The 15,034-nt window shown below is 53.9% G+C and overlaps 2 protein-coding genes across 5 annotated transcripts; one reads left to right on the top strand and one right to left on the bottom strand.

The window, feature by feature from the left end:
• Positions 1 to 55: 55 nt before the first annotated feature.
• Positions 56 to 11,579, bottom strand: TRIP10 (thyroid hormone receptor interactor 10). 4 transcript variants are annotated; one of them, XM_040242097.1, is made up of 15 exons: positions 9,594 to 11,579; positions 8,311 to 8,426; positions 8,171 to 8,227; positions 7,159 to 7,306; positions 7,019 to 7,081; positions 6,703 to 6,807; positions 6,484 to 6,612; positions 5,538 to 5,684; positions 5,168 to 5,362; positions 3,953 to 4,120; positions 3,581 to 3,690; positions 1,185 to 1,317; positions 814 to 959; positions 603 to 724; positions 56 to 473 (listed from the first exon to the last, which is right to left on the bottom strand). In XM_040242097.1, the coding sequence occupies exons 1-15, from the start codon at positions 9,615 to 9,617 to the stop codon at positions 325 to 327; spliced, it is 1,812 nt and encodes a 603-aa protein (XP_040098031.1). In that variant the 5' UTR covers positions 9,618 to 11,579; the 3' UTR covers positions 56 to 324. The 4 variants fall into 4 exon arrangements, with proteins under 4 accessions (XP_040098031.1, XP_040098032.1, XP_040098033.1 ...); XM_040242098.1 differs by lacking the exon at positions 9,594 to 11,579 and adding an exon at positions 8,896 to 9,070; XM_040242099.1 differs by lacking the exon at positions 3,953 to 4,120 and having other exon boundaries at positions 9,594 to 9,706.
• Positions 11,580 to 11,979: 400 nt separating this feature from the next.
• GPR108 (G protein-coupled receptor 108) lies at positions 11,980 to 14,821 on the top strand. Its single transcript, XM_040242096.1, has 4 exons — positions 11,980 to 12,142; positions 12,868 to 12,987; positions 14,061 to 14,111; positions 14,333 to 14,821. The coding sequence occupies exons 1-4, from the start codon at positions 12,023 to 12,025 to the stop codon at positions 14,417 to 14,419; spliced, it is 378 nt and encodes a 125-aa protein (XP_040098030.1). The 5' UTR covers positions 11,980 to 12,022; the 3' UTR covers positions 14,420 to 14,821.
• Positions 14,822 to 15,034: the final 213 nt, after the last annotated feature.

Below are 15,034 nucleotides of genomic sequence, written 5' to 3'. Positions count from 1 at the left end.
GTGTTTGAATATCCAGCCCCAGTATCCAAACCTCCTAATAAGCCACAGACTCCAAGAGTTTTTCACCATTTTTTATATAAAACAAAATGACCCTAGCCGAGCGGCAGGAAGAAAAAAGATTCGAAACATGAGTATGTACATCAATGGTAGAAGGCACAGCGGGTCCATCTGGGGAGAGGAGTGAAGGGGTGGGGGTGGGGGGCAGCAGGTTACACAGGTCTCAGCCAAAGCCACGGGGGCAGAAATAAAGTGCGTAGGTCCTGGGGCCCCCCGTGGCCCAGAAGCAGCAGCCAACAGCCCCCCTCTTCCTGCTTCCAGCAGGGTTCAGTTGAGCATGACGCGGAGGTAAGAGGTGGGCACATAGCCCTCACCTCCCTGTTTCCGCCTGACCCGGGTCCACCCGTCGCCTTTGTCTTCTTCCATGAGACTGAGGTCCTCGCCCTCAGCCATGGAGATGGTGCCCTCGCTGGACCCTGTCACAGGGTGGCAGTGGGCTCAGGTCTGCTGGAGGCGGATCTCAACAGAGTCTAGCCCCAAATGCCACCCTCCCCTGCCCCCACCCCCCACCAAAGTCACCAATGTACCACTCAGGCTGTCCATACCTTCAAAGTGGTAGATGGCCACACAGTGACCAATGGGGGAGGCGGGCTCCTCCTCAAATTCCTCATCAAACTCTGTGTAGATGGGGGCATCCTGACCTTCCTCAGATGGGGGCTCTTCAGAGCTGGTTGAAGAAGGTAAAGCAGTGAGAATAGGCACCCCTTACCAGGGTCCCAGGTCTGGGGACAGACCCACCCTAGCCTCCCTGCTCACCTCTCCTTGTTCTCTTGAGATTCATTGTTGCTGTTGCTGCTGCTGTCCGGTGGTGCGCTGGCTGGGGGGTCTGGAGGCCGGGTGTGCCGGCCCAGGGTGTCTCCCCGGTTGCTTAGGACTCGGCTCTCAGCTTCTGCCAGCCAAGCCTGAAAGGAGGGGACCGCACACTCAGCTCCAGGGCCAGGCTCTGGGGTCAGCCCACTCTGGGCCTGGAGGTTTCCTGAGATCACCCATGTACACCAGAGGCAGTGATGAGAAACAGCTGGAGCCCCCACCACCTACACCTCCCTGTCCCTCATTCTCCCCGTCCCCACCAGGCAGTGACTCAGCCAGGCCTGCCGGCCCCACCTCTCCCCAGGGTCTGCCCTGACCTCATACTTCTGTACTTCCAGTTTCAGCCGTTCGATATTGTTCAGGGTTTCCGTGATCCGGGGTTCCAAGCTGGCTGGGTCTCCCATCTGGGGTGTCTTTTCATACACATCCTTCATTTTCTTCAGGGCCTCCCTAGGGTGAGACAGATGGAGGAGAAAGAAATCCATGTGATTTAACAAACAAAAAAAGATGGGCTTTGCTTCAGGGAGCTCAGCCAATGCTTCATAGCCTGGATTCAAATCCTAGAGCGGGCATTTCCTAGTTGTTCCAAAACTGTGTCTTAGTAGGCTTGTCTGTGAAAGGAGAATAATGGTATCTATATGTGTTGTGAAGATGAGAGCAGTGCCTTTACTGGAGTTTAACTATGCTGGAGTATAGCTGCTGTACAATGTTGCGTTAGTAAAGTGAATCAGCTCACATGTATACATACATCCCCTCTTTTTTTGGATTTCTTTCCCATTTAGTCCACCACTGTGCATTGAGTAGAGGTCCCTGTGCTACACAGTAGGTTCTCATTAGTTATCTATTTTATACATAGTAGTGCAAGAGTTGGGCACGACTGAGTGACTGAACTGAACTGAACTGAACTGAGTGTATATAGGGGGCTTCCCAGGTGGCACTAGTGGTAAAGAACCACCCATGCAAGAGATACAGGACATGCAGGTTTGATCCCTGGGTCAGGAAGATCCCCTGCAGAAGAAATGGCAATGAACTCCAGTATTCTTGCCTGAAAATTCCATGGACAGAGGAGCCTGGAGGGCTACAGTTCATGGGGGTCGCAAAGAATCTGACATAACTGAGCAACTAACACTTTCAGATTTTCATACTGAGAGCATATGGCATACCAGAAACCCATTCTAAGCATTAGAAATACAGCACTAAACAGAACTATGTGGAGCCTACCTCTCAGGTAGGATACCCATTGTCTCCTATGTGTATCACAGTCTCTCAGGAAAACAGGAATTCTAATGATCCATGTAAGGAGTTAGAAACTCTATAAATGCTAGGTATTACTATTATTATTATCATTAGTCTCCCATCCCTGCTTCTTCCATGTCTATATATACAGGCAGTAATTGTTACACGCATGGACCTCTGGAAGATGACAAACCTGGATTCAACTTCTTCCCAGTCTTAATACCTGATGCTCATTACAGATGAGGAAACTGGAAAGAACCAGAATAAAGGCCAGTCCATTTGGACTCCAGAGCATGCACCAGTAACCTCAACATCATAAAAACCTCAGGAATGGTGGTCTGGTGGTTAAGAGTCTGCACTTCCCCTGCAGGGGGCACAGGTTCCATCCCTGGTAGGGAACGAAGACTCAGGATGCTGCTCGAGGTGCAGCCAAAAATTAAAAAAAAAAAAACAAAAACGAAACACTCAGGAACAATAATCAAATGGAACTTTATACCAATAAAAGCCATTTTGTACAAGAAGTTCTGTGCAAAACAGCAAAATATTATTTGGCTGCCTATCTGCAAGTGGCAAACGTCATTCTTATTATGTAAGAGGACTGGGAAGAGAATCTCGCTACTTGGAAAGTTTGAGTAAAGATTTTTTTTTTTAATCTGGCAGGTTTTTTTATTGTTAATATTGTGAGTCTTTTGAGTTATTAAATGAAAAAACCATATGCTTTTTTTTCTTTTAGCCAATTAATGGAGTGAATAAGACTCATAGATGTTTTTGATATTGAACCATCTTTGCATTCTGGGCTAACCCCACTGATCATGATTTTTTTGTTTGTTTGTTTTTTATTATTATTCTTTATTGTGGTATATACATAATATAAAATTTCCCATTTGTGCTATTTTTAAGTGTACAATTCCATGGCATTAAATTCATTCATGGAGTTGGGCAATCACCATCACCACATGATGTAATACTGTTTTTAATACATTGCTGGACTTGGATTGGCTAGGATTTTGCAATCTAAGATCATTAAGTTAATTAAATAAATCCATAATTTTATTTTCTTGAATTCTTGCTAACTCAGTTTTGGAACTGAGATTCTACCAGCCTCCTAAATGAACTGGCAGCTTTCACTCTTTTTTTTTTCTTCCAATCTTTTTGGCAGCATGTGGGATCTTCATTCTCTGTCCAGGGATTGAACCTGTGCTCCCTGCGTTGGCAGCACAGTCTTAACCACTGGACCTCCAGGGAAGTCCCTTTCACTTTTTCTCTGTTTCCTAGAATGACTTGTATAAGGTGGGAAGAAACTGCTTCTTCTCCTCGCTGCTGCTGCTGCTAAGTCACTTCAGTCTTCTACTTGCAGTTCACCTTCTAAACCCATTCGGGCCTGGGGTTCGTTAGAGAGGAGATCTTTGGGTACCATTTCAGTGTGATTCATTTATCCTTTCACCTTGTTCCTTACCTGCTCAGCCCCTCACCTTACCTCTGGTCCATCTCCTTCTGTAGTTCACGGTTCCGTTCTTCCAGCTGCTGCTGCAGTCGCTTTCTCTGCTGCTCCGGGGGCAAGTGGCTGAAATCCTCAGTCACCACTGTCTGCAAGGTGGAAGAGGACTGAGTTCCGGAACACAGAGTTCGAGCTCCCAGGTCTAAGATAGGCCTAAGACACACCGAGTCCACCTTCCTCCCTGCCCAAGGTTCTTGGGGGGCAAGGCCATGCACAGAGCGAAGCAGGTCCAGGTGGGGCCTTGGAAGGAGGGGGCCCAGCCTGCGGCAGGAAGCGAGCCCAGGGTCCCGCCACCCGGCCGCTGGGCGGGCTGGGGCCGCCCCCTCCTCCTCCCCCAGAGGCCTCACTTACCCCACGGCTGCCTCGAAGGCTGCGGAAGGATGCTAGCCGCGGTTTGACCGACTTACTGATCTCGCTCAGTATGGCCAAGGGGTCGAGGCCGGAGCGGGGGGACGGGGGTCCATTAGGTAATGCCGAGGGCAGGGGGCCCCCCAGGGGGGAGAGAGGTGGGGGGCACGGCTACCGGCAGGGGCCAGGGAAGGCATGGGTCAGAAGGGTCGGGAGGATGTAGAGAACAAAGACGGATGGACGGACGGATGGACGGCGGATGGACGCAATAAAGAAAAAAGAAAAAAAAAAAACCAAATGGAGAAAAGAAAAAAAAAGTAAGAAAACCACAAGTCAAGATGCACAATCACACACACAGAAAATGCATGCAAAGAGCAACACAAAAATCTGGGAGATGGCGGGAGGGCATTAGATTGTGAGCCAGAAGGCCAGACCCCTCCCCCTCTACCCCCCTACACTTCCCACCTCCTTTGCATCTTATGTCCAGTTTCTAGAATGGAGGCTGGGGGGCACAGGGAGGCCCGTGTTTCTCTACCCCACCCTCATCCCCAGCTTTCTGGGCTCACAGTCTAGAAGGTGGAGGGAGAGGCATGCAGAAATCAAGGACTCAGACAAAAATGGGCCATAGATGTCAAGGGCAAGCTAAGAGAAGGGTCAAAGGCATGAAATACCAAAAGGGCTACAGCCAGGGTTTAAGCTAGGGGATTCAAAGTGTATGTCTACAGGGATCAAAAGTATGAAGCAGGAGTCAAAGGTATAAATTGGGCAGAGGAGGGGGTTGTCAAAGGTATAAACAGGGGTGTCCAGGTATGTGCCTGACATTGAAAGCCAAAAATCCCCCCAAGAAAAACCAGCCTGAGGTTAGGGGGCCCAAAGACTCATCAGAGGGTTGAAGAGACTCAAGGGGAGTCCCTAGGGCTGGTGTCCCAAGCCCTCACCTAGCCCCGAACCCCAAAGCAGGTCTCTTCTCTCAGCCTCCTGAGAAGCAGCAGACAGACGCCACAGGCCCTTCCCCGTCAATCCGCCCCGCCCCCCCCAGCCTCGGGGGACTCCCAGACCAATGGCCCAGCCGCCTTCCTTCCCTCCAGCCCGGGCCAGCAGCCAAGAGGAAAATTCCTGCCCGGGACTCAGCGTTCCGGAGGCTGGGGCTGACTCAGTGTGGGCCCCTGCTGTCCCCACTCACACCCAGCCCTCCACCCTGAGGGCCCCGGCCCCCACCTTGTTCTTCTTGCCGAATGGCCAGCGTTTAGCCCGGCTGCGGCTCGTGCCTCGGAGCTCTGGCCGTCCATCGGAGGGGGTACCCAGGCTGCTGTCCGAGGGCACGCGGTTCATGGGCTGGCTAAAGTCTTCGAATTCCACGTCACCCGGACGGGCAAAGCCTGACTTATGCAGCTCAATTAGGACCTGGGAATCCTGGGGATGGTGAGGGGCAATCAGGGGCAAGACTGGGGGTCCAGCCTTCGGACTCCTACTTCTGCACACCACCCCCAGGCAAGACTGGGGGTCCAGCCTTCGGATTCCTACTTCTGCACACCACCCCCAACCACTGCTTGTCCCCCTTGGTCCACTGCCAGGACCAGGCACCCACGTTCTTGGCATTCACAGCATCTGCGGCCACCTTCATGCCCTCCAAACACTTGGCGATGATGGGTACCACCTCCAGCTCAGTCTCTGACAGGAGCCCATAACCAGCCCCCAGGTGGGTGGCCCGCCGCTCATCCATGTCCTGCAGCTTCTGTAGAGACGGGGGGCACAGTTCTCAGGGGCATTGATCGAGGGGCTGGTGGCAGAGTGATTCCCTCCTGAGCATAATGGAGCCCCACATTGACCACAGCCCCAAGCCCAGTTTAGCAGGGAAAACACAGAATTGAACACAGAGACTTCCAGCTCAGTGTGGTCAGGGGAGAAATTTCAGAGGCCAGGGAGATGTCAGAGAGGAATCTGAGGCCCTCCCTTTGCCTAGGGAGTCAGGAAAGGCTTCTCAAAGGAGGTGAAAATGTAGCCAGGAAGGGACTTCCCCGGTAGTTGAATGGCTAAGGCACTGCATTCCCAATGCAAGGGGTCCAGGTTCAATCCCTGGTCAGGTAACTAGATCCCACATGCTACAACTAAGACAAGGTCAGCCTAATTAATTAATTTTTAAAATATACTAAGAAAAAAACACAGCCAGGAATTTCAAGAAAAAAGATGACCAAAAAAAAAAAAAAAAAGCAGACCCAACACAGATACTGCCAGTCTCAGTGTTGGGATAGAGAGTAGAGTACGGAGCTGAAACAGGAGAAGGGAAATTTGAGATCTTTCAGAGGGTTTGTTACAATTGGGGCTTGGAAAAACATAGGAATTACAAAAGGAAAGAACGACATCCCTGGCAGAAAGAACAGCTTGAATAAAATCGGAGAACACTGACTATTTGGTTCTAATTCCTTTTCAATTTAGAGATTAGGGCATTACAGCTGGGGTTTTGACAAATGTGTAGGAGTTGGTTAACTCTGGGGTTCTCTAGGGAAGGTGGGACTGGGGTTTGTAGCACTCACATCAAATATCTGGGGCATCTGGGAAAAATAGAAGTGAGACTGGTCACGGTTGAAGCGCTGTAGTTGGGCTGCATACTCATTTTTGCTTTCTTCTGCCATGTGACTCCGAAGGTGGGCTTGTTGTTTGGCCTGAGGAATATCGAGGTGGGGGAGGGTCATAGCCCAGTTCTGGCCTTGCCTAACCCTGACCCCCAAGCCTGTCTCAGACCCTATAGGCACCTTCTCCACATCAGCCTTGGTGGCGTTGATATCCTGGTCAAGCCTCTCAGCAGTCTGGGCTGCCTTCTCAGCCTCCCGGCAGTCCCGTTCAAATTTACGTTTACTCTGTGTTGGGGACAGAACCGGAATGAAGGAACTGCCCACCACGGTTTCAGGCACTGGGGGGAAGTCACCAGCAACTGGGAGTCAGGGTGGGGACAACAGGCAGCTTGAAAACCCACAGGAGAGGAGGGGTCCAGGCCAGATGAAGTGAATTGACAACCCTCACCCAGCTGCTCGGGGCCAGAGCCTCGCTTCTCCACACCCACAGACTCACATTCTCCAGCTGCTTGAAGCCACTTTCCAGCTGCTGCTGGGCCCGACGACCTTCTTGGAAGTGCTGTGGGAAGAGGGGCCGATAAGGCTCACCCTGATGTCAGGGGACCCTTGGGAAGCCCCAGAGAAGGGGTCACCCACCATCTTTCTCTCCTGTTTCATCTCCTGCGAGTACTTGGCCAGCTCCAGACATACACGCACGCTGAGGTTTTCGGCCACCAGCTCCCGCTGGCCGGCAAAATCATTCACCTCCTGCAGAATCTGCACGAAGGACTGTTGCTGGCTGAACCTGGGGTGGGGTGGAGGGGGGACAGGGGCTGGGGGTCAGGACCCCTGGGAGCCACAAGCCCCCAGACCCACCTCCATATGAGAAAGCGTGAGCCCCAAGACATTCACCCCAGAAGCAACGATAAATTCTGGCCCACACCTCCAACCCTCGAGGGGGACACAGAAACTCAGAATTCTCAAAATTTGGGGAGGTCTTAGAAAGGGGATGCGATGCTTACACCATCTTTTTGCATCACTCTCGTGGTGTCAGTAGCAGCATCGTATAATCAAATACTATAAATGCTTTTGCAAGAAGCATTAGTATTCACATAAGTGAGATAAAATCCAAGACGACCCTAATGAACTTAATTAACTTCATGTCAGTTCAGGTCTTGAGATTGCCTCCAAACAAGCGACCAGAAAATCTTTTGTTTTCTAGAGCTTTGGGGGTTTCTGGAACTGGAATAAAGTGAAATGAGCCAGGCATTGTTTTAACACAATATCTTAATCTTCATATGAGCCCCTACAAGGACATCCTCATCCCCAATTCACAGGAGAGGAAAACCAAGGCTCACAACATGAGTCACTTGCCCAGAGACACTCATTTAGTAACTGTGGGAGCCTCTCCCACTTAATAGGTGAGGGAAACGGAGGCTGAGAACTGAAGTCAAGTGGCCAAAGCAGTTCAGCTGGAAAGTAGTGGATTTAGAATTCCAAGCCAGGTAATTCGGTTCCTGCATCCAAGATCACGCCTCTAGGTGGAACTGGGGTGAGAAGTGAGGGATCTGTTTGCGGGGAGCCCAGCTTGAGAGAGAGAGAGGAAGTGGGTCCCATACCCTTGGCCCTCCCAAATCTAGCTCTGTATCCATCCGGTGTTCGTTCTTACTTGGATTCAGGGTCATCTTTGGCAGGTCTTTTGGGCATGTATTTTTTCACCAGGCTCCTACGGAGAGAGGCAGGAAGGCTGAGCCCCCAGTCCTCCAACCGCTCCCCCTAACCCTAGGCGCGGCCACCCTAGGGTCTCACCGCAGTTGCTTTGCATAAGCCTGCTCCACCTCCGTCCGCTCTTTCACGAACTTCACGTATCTGTCCAACAGGTCCAGACCCCACTGCGTGTGCCGCTCGAGCACCTCAAACTGATCCTAGCAGGGGGATTGGGAGGACCAAGGTCAGGACCCGGGGACCCCACAGCCGCCAACCCAGCAGCAAGGGGAGCCTCCTGGCTCCGAGCTCCAAGAAGGAGTGGCTTCCCGGCCCCGCCCCGGAGCGGCGCGGGGGGAGGCAGGAAACCGGCGGGAACCCCCTCCCCTTCCCGGGAAGGGCCAGAGAACTGGGGCGGGGCCCCAGCCGGACTACAGGGTCCCCTCTCCCGGCTCCAAGAGGGGTGTGGAATGGGGCAAGGCCACTCCCCCTGCCCCCGGTCCCCTAATCCCCCCCAGATTCCGGAAAATCCGGCCGGTCTGCCGTGAGTCAGGGCCAGAGGGGCAGGGTTCCCTGCAGCTTGGGGGGGCCCCAGAATGGTCGGAGCGCGGGCATTAGGTTCCCCCGGTCGCCACGCTTCCCAGAGTCCCCCCAGGGGCGACTCAGTTTTCCTCACTGACTCCACTTTACCTCCAAAAGAAATCCCAGAGTTGGTGTGGGGGGGACGATCTAGTTAACCCAGGGCACCCAGGAACCCAGGAGTGCCACCGCCCCCAGAAAGAGGAGGCGTCAGAGGTTCCGGCTAGTAAAGGGGAAAAAATTCTGGGGCTTCCAGGGCATAGGTTCGAGGCGATTGGTGGCGGCCCCTCCCAGTGCCTAAGGAGGGCTGGGGGAGGGGGCTGAGGCCGAGGCTCGCAGCCCCCTCCCCCCTACAGCGTCCCAATTCCCTAATTGTAGATTAGAGGCGACGCGAGGGCGGTTTGGACTTCCAGGTCCCACGTGGGGTTGGAAGTGGCCAGAGGGCCCCCTCCCCCGCCCCAGCCGGACGGGCGGACGGCGGGCAGGGACCCAGGGGCCGTAAGATAAGCCGCCGGCCCAGTCAGGGCGCTCAAAATAGGTGACCTCTCCCGGCTGCTCAGGCCTGGTCCCAGGACTTCTTCTGCCCTCCTCACTATGAACCCCGTACCTCAGTTTCCCTACGCGGCTCCTTAAAGGTCGCCCTCCGCTCCGGGGCGTCCTGAACCGCCCTGGGAAACTCCGCGGAGAGAGGGGATTCCAGGGGTCGGTGGAAGGGAACGCGCAGAGATCCCGCTGGGGTACTGCAGGGGCAAATCGTGGGTCTGGACCCCAGGAAGGGAGGAACTTGGAGTCAAGCGGAACGGACTCACCCACAGTTCGGTGCCCCAATCCATGCTGCTCCCGCCGCGGCCGACGCCTCCACCGCGCCCGGTCCCTGCCGCCCGCCGCCGCCGGGAGACTCAGCCCAGGGCAAGGAGCCCGACCCCGCCTCGCTAAGGCCCCGCCCACTCCAAGCTCTGTCACGCCCCGTACACTCTGCCACGCCCCCGCACTCTTGGAGCCCTGGCACAGCCCCTTGAAAGCAAGACCCCCTCCAAGGAGGCGGAGCCCAACAGACGCCCCGCCCCTTCTTAAAGGAATGCCCGCCACCCGACGCCACTGGACAGACCCCTTAAAGGACCCCCATCCATTTTCCAAATGCCCTGGGACCCTTTTGTCCACCCCATCCCTGCCCCGCCCTGGAAAGTTTTTCTTTTCCTCTTTCCTTTCAATCATTCATTAAAGGGCCAAGACACTAAAACCCCAACCCAAGAGGTTTTCCCCCCACTCTATCGCAGGGAGAACTGAGGTCACCCCGCTCTTGCGGGCCGGCCTGGCTCCAGACGTCTACGTTCGTCCCACTAATGGTCTGGTCCCTCCGGCCACAGGGCGGATGGGAGGACTTCGATCCTGTCCAGGACGCGCCTCCGCCAAGGCCGGGTCCATTAGCGCTCCTACCGCATCCTGCCTCCCTCCCTAAAGTCTACGCCGGGAAACTGAGGACGGGCTGTCCTTGGGGCGCCAGGCCCAGGCCTTTCCTCGGCTCCCGTACAGTTGGAGCTTGCACCTGCCCATTTCCCAGTCTCATCCATTAAGGCCCAATCAGGTTTAACAATTTGCACAGACCCTGGTATTCCTACTCCACCACTCCCCCGCTCCTCGAACCCTTGGGCTTGGAAGTCTGTCACCTCTCTCATAAAAGTCAGTTCACACACTGTTCATCCCTTTGAGGCACTGGGATGAAAGTGGCGAGATCCAAGAGCAACCTCCCCCCACTCCCATCCTCTCCTGCCTTTGGTGCTTTCTCTTTGGTTACAGAGGTGACAGTCGCCCTGCTGGGGCTGAGGGCATTAGACCCCCTGGGACAAGTCAGACTCTGAGCCCCGTCTTCCAGGACACAAGAAGTCACAACACGGCTAGGAGGATAGATAGCTCCAGTAACCCACAATGGGACAGACGGCTCTGCGGGGACCTGGCCCCACCTGCTGGTGGCTTCCGAGTTAGAAAACTTCAAATTGCAAAATAGACGGGCTCCAGAGCTAAATAGAGACGGAAACGGCAACCCACTCCAGTACTCTTGCCTGGGAAATCCCATGGACAGGGGAGCCTGGCAGGCTACAGTCCATAGGGTCACAAAGAGTCGGACATTACTGAGTTACTGAGCATGCATGCCAGAGGTTAGAGGGTCAGATCAAGTCAGAAACAGCCTGGGGTCTGGAACTCAGCGGCTCAGCCTGGGAGTTGGGGTCTCAACTGAAATTGGGATTCATCCCAGGTGGGCACCACAACTGGGATGGGACCTGACTAGGATCGGAGGTTTAGGAGAGGGGTGAGCCACTAGTCGACGGCCTGGGACTCAAACGAAGGACCACAGGTCTGTCTTAATCTGAGGTCAGGGCTCAGTCTTTATCTGAGATCTGTCTAGGTGTAAACTCAGCCAGAGATTAAGGCTCAGTATAGGCTGAGAGTAGAAGGGGAAGGGAGAGCTGCGTTTCAGCTGAGATCAGGACTTAGCTGCAGATAGGCGCTCAGCCTGGTGTTGCGGTTCAGCCTGAATCAAGATTGTCCTGGGTTCTGGGGATGGGACTCCATCCAGTGGCCTCACTCCAGGATAGAAGCGTCCGCCTAAGCCTAGTAACTCAGTCTGGGATCATAGGTCATTCCAGGGTCATGATTTAGCTTGGGGCCAGGTTTTGGCCTCTCAGTGGATCAGCAAGATTAGGAAAACAAGACAGGCTTTAGCAAATGCAAGTGTTTACCAAAAGCCTGAGCTTTGGCTGGGAGCCACATCCCCAGGGCGAAAGGGGGAAGTCTGTCTTTAGGGATACTGGGAGATGTAGTTTATTGTATGCCCCCATTGAGTTGTTTGCTGCCCCACCCCCTCCAACCTTGCGTTCTGGGTAATGTAGTTCTGAACGGATCTGTCAGTTAAGAGTGGGTGGAGGAATTCCTCTTCAGGGAAGGATATCGGCTCCATCACAAATGGTTGGATGAACTGTTTATCAACTTACATCCGGGACAATCTTTCTAGTGATTGGTGGGTGTGAAGGCGGGGTTAAGCAATATTAGCATTCCCATTCGGGACTGGTGCTGTCCATTTGGCGTCTTACAGGGGGCGGGCGCGAGAGGAGGCAATCGGTGATTGGCTGGAAGGGCTCAAAAAGCAGAAGGGTCGGCCCCCACCGTGCGGCGATTGGCTCATCGGTAGGCGGGCCTGGGGGCGTCAGAGGCGGTGTCAAGGGAGGCGGTGGCTCCAGAGATGGCAGTGAGAGAGAGGAGGGGGCTCGGTCGTGGGAGCCCCGCGGAATGGGGGCCGTGGCTACTTCTACTGCTGCTGTTAGGCGGTTCCTGTGGACGCATTCACCGGCTGACGCTGACGGTAAGTCCCGCCGCGTGGCGGTCTGGGGAGTGGGGCGCAGCTTTGGCCCGGAAAAGCCCCTAGCTTGGAGTGGTCTCGTCCTACCTCCCCCGCTCCTTATGCGGAATGGAGAGGTCCAGCGCCCCCTGCTTCAGGCCAGGAGTGGTCTCGCCAGAGGATCCCCCTCAGTGGTTCTTTTGAAGTTGCCTGGCCTGTTGCCCTGGGGTCGTCCCTTGCCCACAGCGGGTGGGGCTTCACCTCTGGGGACCCAGGACTCTGAGGCCTTTAAATTATTGGGATCGTTTGGGGGCTGCTAGGGACCCTTGACGCCGCCCAGGGAAGTCCCTGGGGGTTCTAGAATGAGAGTACTAATTGGGATTTTGGGGACTCAGTTGGAATCTAAAAATTTTCCGAGAATTGAGGACCAGGGTCCCCAAGATGCGTAACTCTGCTTTACGGGTGATGCCCACCTCGTAGGGAGAATTCCACGTATCCCAGACCTTCTCTTTCTGGACTCTCCGAATGGTGGCCAGAGGATCCCGAACCATTCTGTGCTTACCTGGAATTGGTCTGGGGTCATGGCCTACTGAGGTGGCCCTCTCTTGCTCTCCCGTCACCCTTTTAACCTGTCCTAAATACAGAGATACCGGGAGGGGGCCGAAGCCCTTGGCGGAACCTCGTGCCCGAGCCCTGGGGCTGGGCTGGTGGGAAGTCTGAACTGTCTCTATTTCCTTGGTCTCCGGCAGGGGGAGAAGCGAGCAGATATCCAACTGAACAGCTTTGGTTTCTACACCAACGGCTCCCTGGAGGTGAATCTGAGCCTCCTGAGGCTAGGCCGCCAGGATACAGAAGAGAAGCCCCCGCTGGTGAGGGGCTTTGGGAAATTTGCTGGAGGAGGGAGAGCTGCACGACGAGTTTCTGAGCCCACCCACTCTCCCCAAATTCTGGATTCACATCCTAGCTGTGCCTCACCCTTGTGATCGTGGGCCATTCCTTTGGTCTCTCTGAGTTTCTATTTGCTCATCTGTAACAGGAATATTTGCTCATCTGTAACTGAGGAGAAGGCAATGGCAACCCACTCCAGTACTCTTGCCTGGAGAATCCCATGGACGGAGGAGCCTGGTAGGCTTCAGTCCATGGGGTCGCTGAGTCGGACATGACTGAGCGACTTCACTTTCACTTTTCACTTTCATGCTTTGGAGAAGGAAATGGCAACCCACTCCAGTGTTCTTGCCTGGAGAATCCCAGGGACGCGGGAGCGGGGGGCGTGGGGGGGTGGGGGGTGGTAGGCTGCCGTCTATGGGGTCGCACAGAGTCGGACACGACTGACTTGACTTAGCAGCAACTGAGGAATAATTTCTCAGGCTATACACTGAGCTGGTGAGAGGGGAGCCTACCAGTGAACGGGACAGCCCCAATTCCTGCAGTCAAAATAAGAGGCTAGTGTTATTGAACCCTCACTGGGTACCCATATACTGCAAATCAATTTTCATGAGTCTGTTCTGTCATAGCCACCTTTCAGGATTCCTGTGAAAATATTACACCTGTAAACCAAATTTTACAGGTGTTTGTACAGACTCAGAGGTATGTGGCTTACTCAGAGTCCCAGAGCTTGGACATAGATCCAAGTGTGTTGGATTCAAGAGCCCAAGGCAGGAAGCCATAAACATTCTGTTTATTTTTTACATCATCATTTTAAATTGGGGGTGGGGGGAGAGGAACCAGCGAAGGTCTCCTGGAGGAAATGACATCCCAGTCGAGTGGTTAGGAGTTAAAGGAAGAGGATTGGAGTGCTGGGGGCAAGTGGGAAAAGTCAGTGAATGCAGGATCTCCCCCTTAGTAGGTATTAAGGAAATTCGAGGTTATCTGTCTGTTGCCACTGATAGAGGTCCTTGCTGGCATCCCTCACCTCACAGTCTCTTTTCTTTCCACTTGCCAGGTGGGGTTCAGTCTGACCCGGGTGAGATCTGGCAGCATTCGCTCCTACTCAGTGAGTGGTAGGGATGGAAGTGGGGAGAGGAGGGTGGAGAGGCAGAGGAAGGGGAGGGTTGTCTTTTGGCCTCTGAAACTCAAAGGCCCCTGTCCTCTCCCAGAGAGGAAGGGAGAGACTCACCCTTGCCCCGGGGACAGGGGAGGGGTTGGGGAGGGAGGCAGGGTGGGGCTGGACAAGTAGGTGGGGGTAACCAAAGCTCCCTACTGCCCACCCTCCAGAACCGAGACTCCCATGAGTGTCCTCTCCGGAAAAACAGTAGCAGCCTCCTGGTTCTCTTCCTCATCAACACCAAGGATCTGCAGTGAGTATGGGGGCTACCCTAAAGATCCATCACTGGGGTGTCCCTCATTGTGATACCCATGTGAGCTGATCAGGTGGAATGAGAACCAGCCAGAAAGAACCTTGATGCCTTTGGAGAAAGCCACTTGCTTTTGTTGTTGTTAAATTTTATTTATTTATTTATTTATTTTTGGCTGCACTGGGTCTTTCTGCGTTGCTGCATAGAAGGTCTTTCTGGGTTGTTGCACATAGTCTTTCTCTACTGGTGGCGAGCAGAAGCTACTCTCTCTCTACTCAAGATGCTCTGGCTTCTCATTCCTATGGCATCTCTTATTGCCGAGCACAGGCTCTAGGGCATTCAGGCTTCAGTAGGTTCGGCAGGTGAGCTCTAGAACGCAGGCTCAGTGGTTGTGGCGCATGGGCTTAGCTGTTCCGTGGCATAAAGGATCCTCCCAGACCAGGGATTCAACCCATCTCCCCTGCATTTGGCAGGTGGATTCTTTACCACTGAGCCACCAGGGCAGCCCTCCCTGGTGGTACAGCAGATAAAAATCCCCCTGCCAGTGAAAGAGAGGCAGATTCGATCTCTGGATCAGGAAGATCCCCTGGAGTAGGAAATGGCAACCTGCTCCAGTATTCTG

The sequence above is a fragment of the Oryx dammah genome, unplaced genomic scaffold, assembly GCF_014754425.2.
Source record: "Oryx dammah isolate SB20612 unplaced genomic scaffold, SCBI_Odam_1.1 HiC_scaffold_5, whole genome shotgun sequence".
NCBI lineage: Eukaryota > Metazoa > Chordata > Mammalia > Artiodactyla > Bovidae > Oryx > Oryx dammah.
Note: the sequence above shows the minus strand (reverse complement) of the source record. Positions and strands in the feature narration are given on the sequence as shown.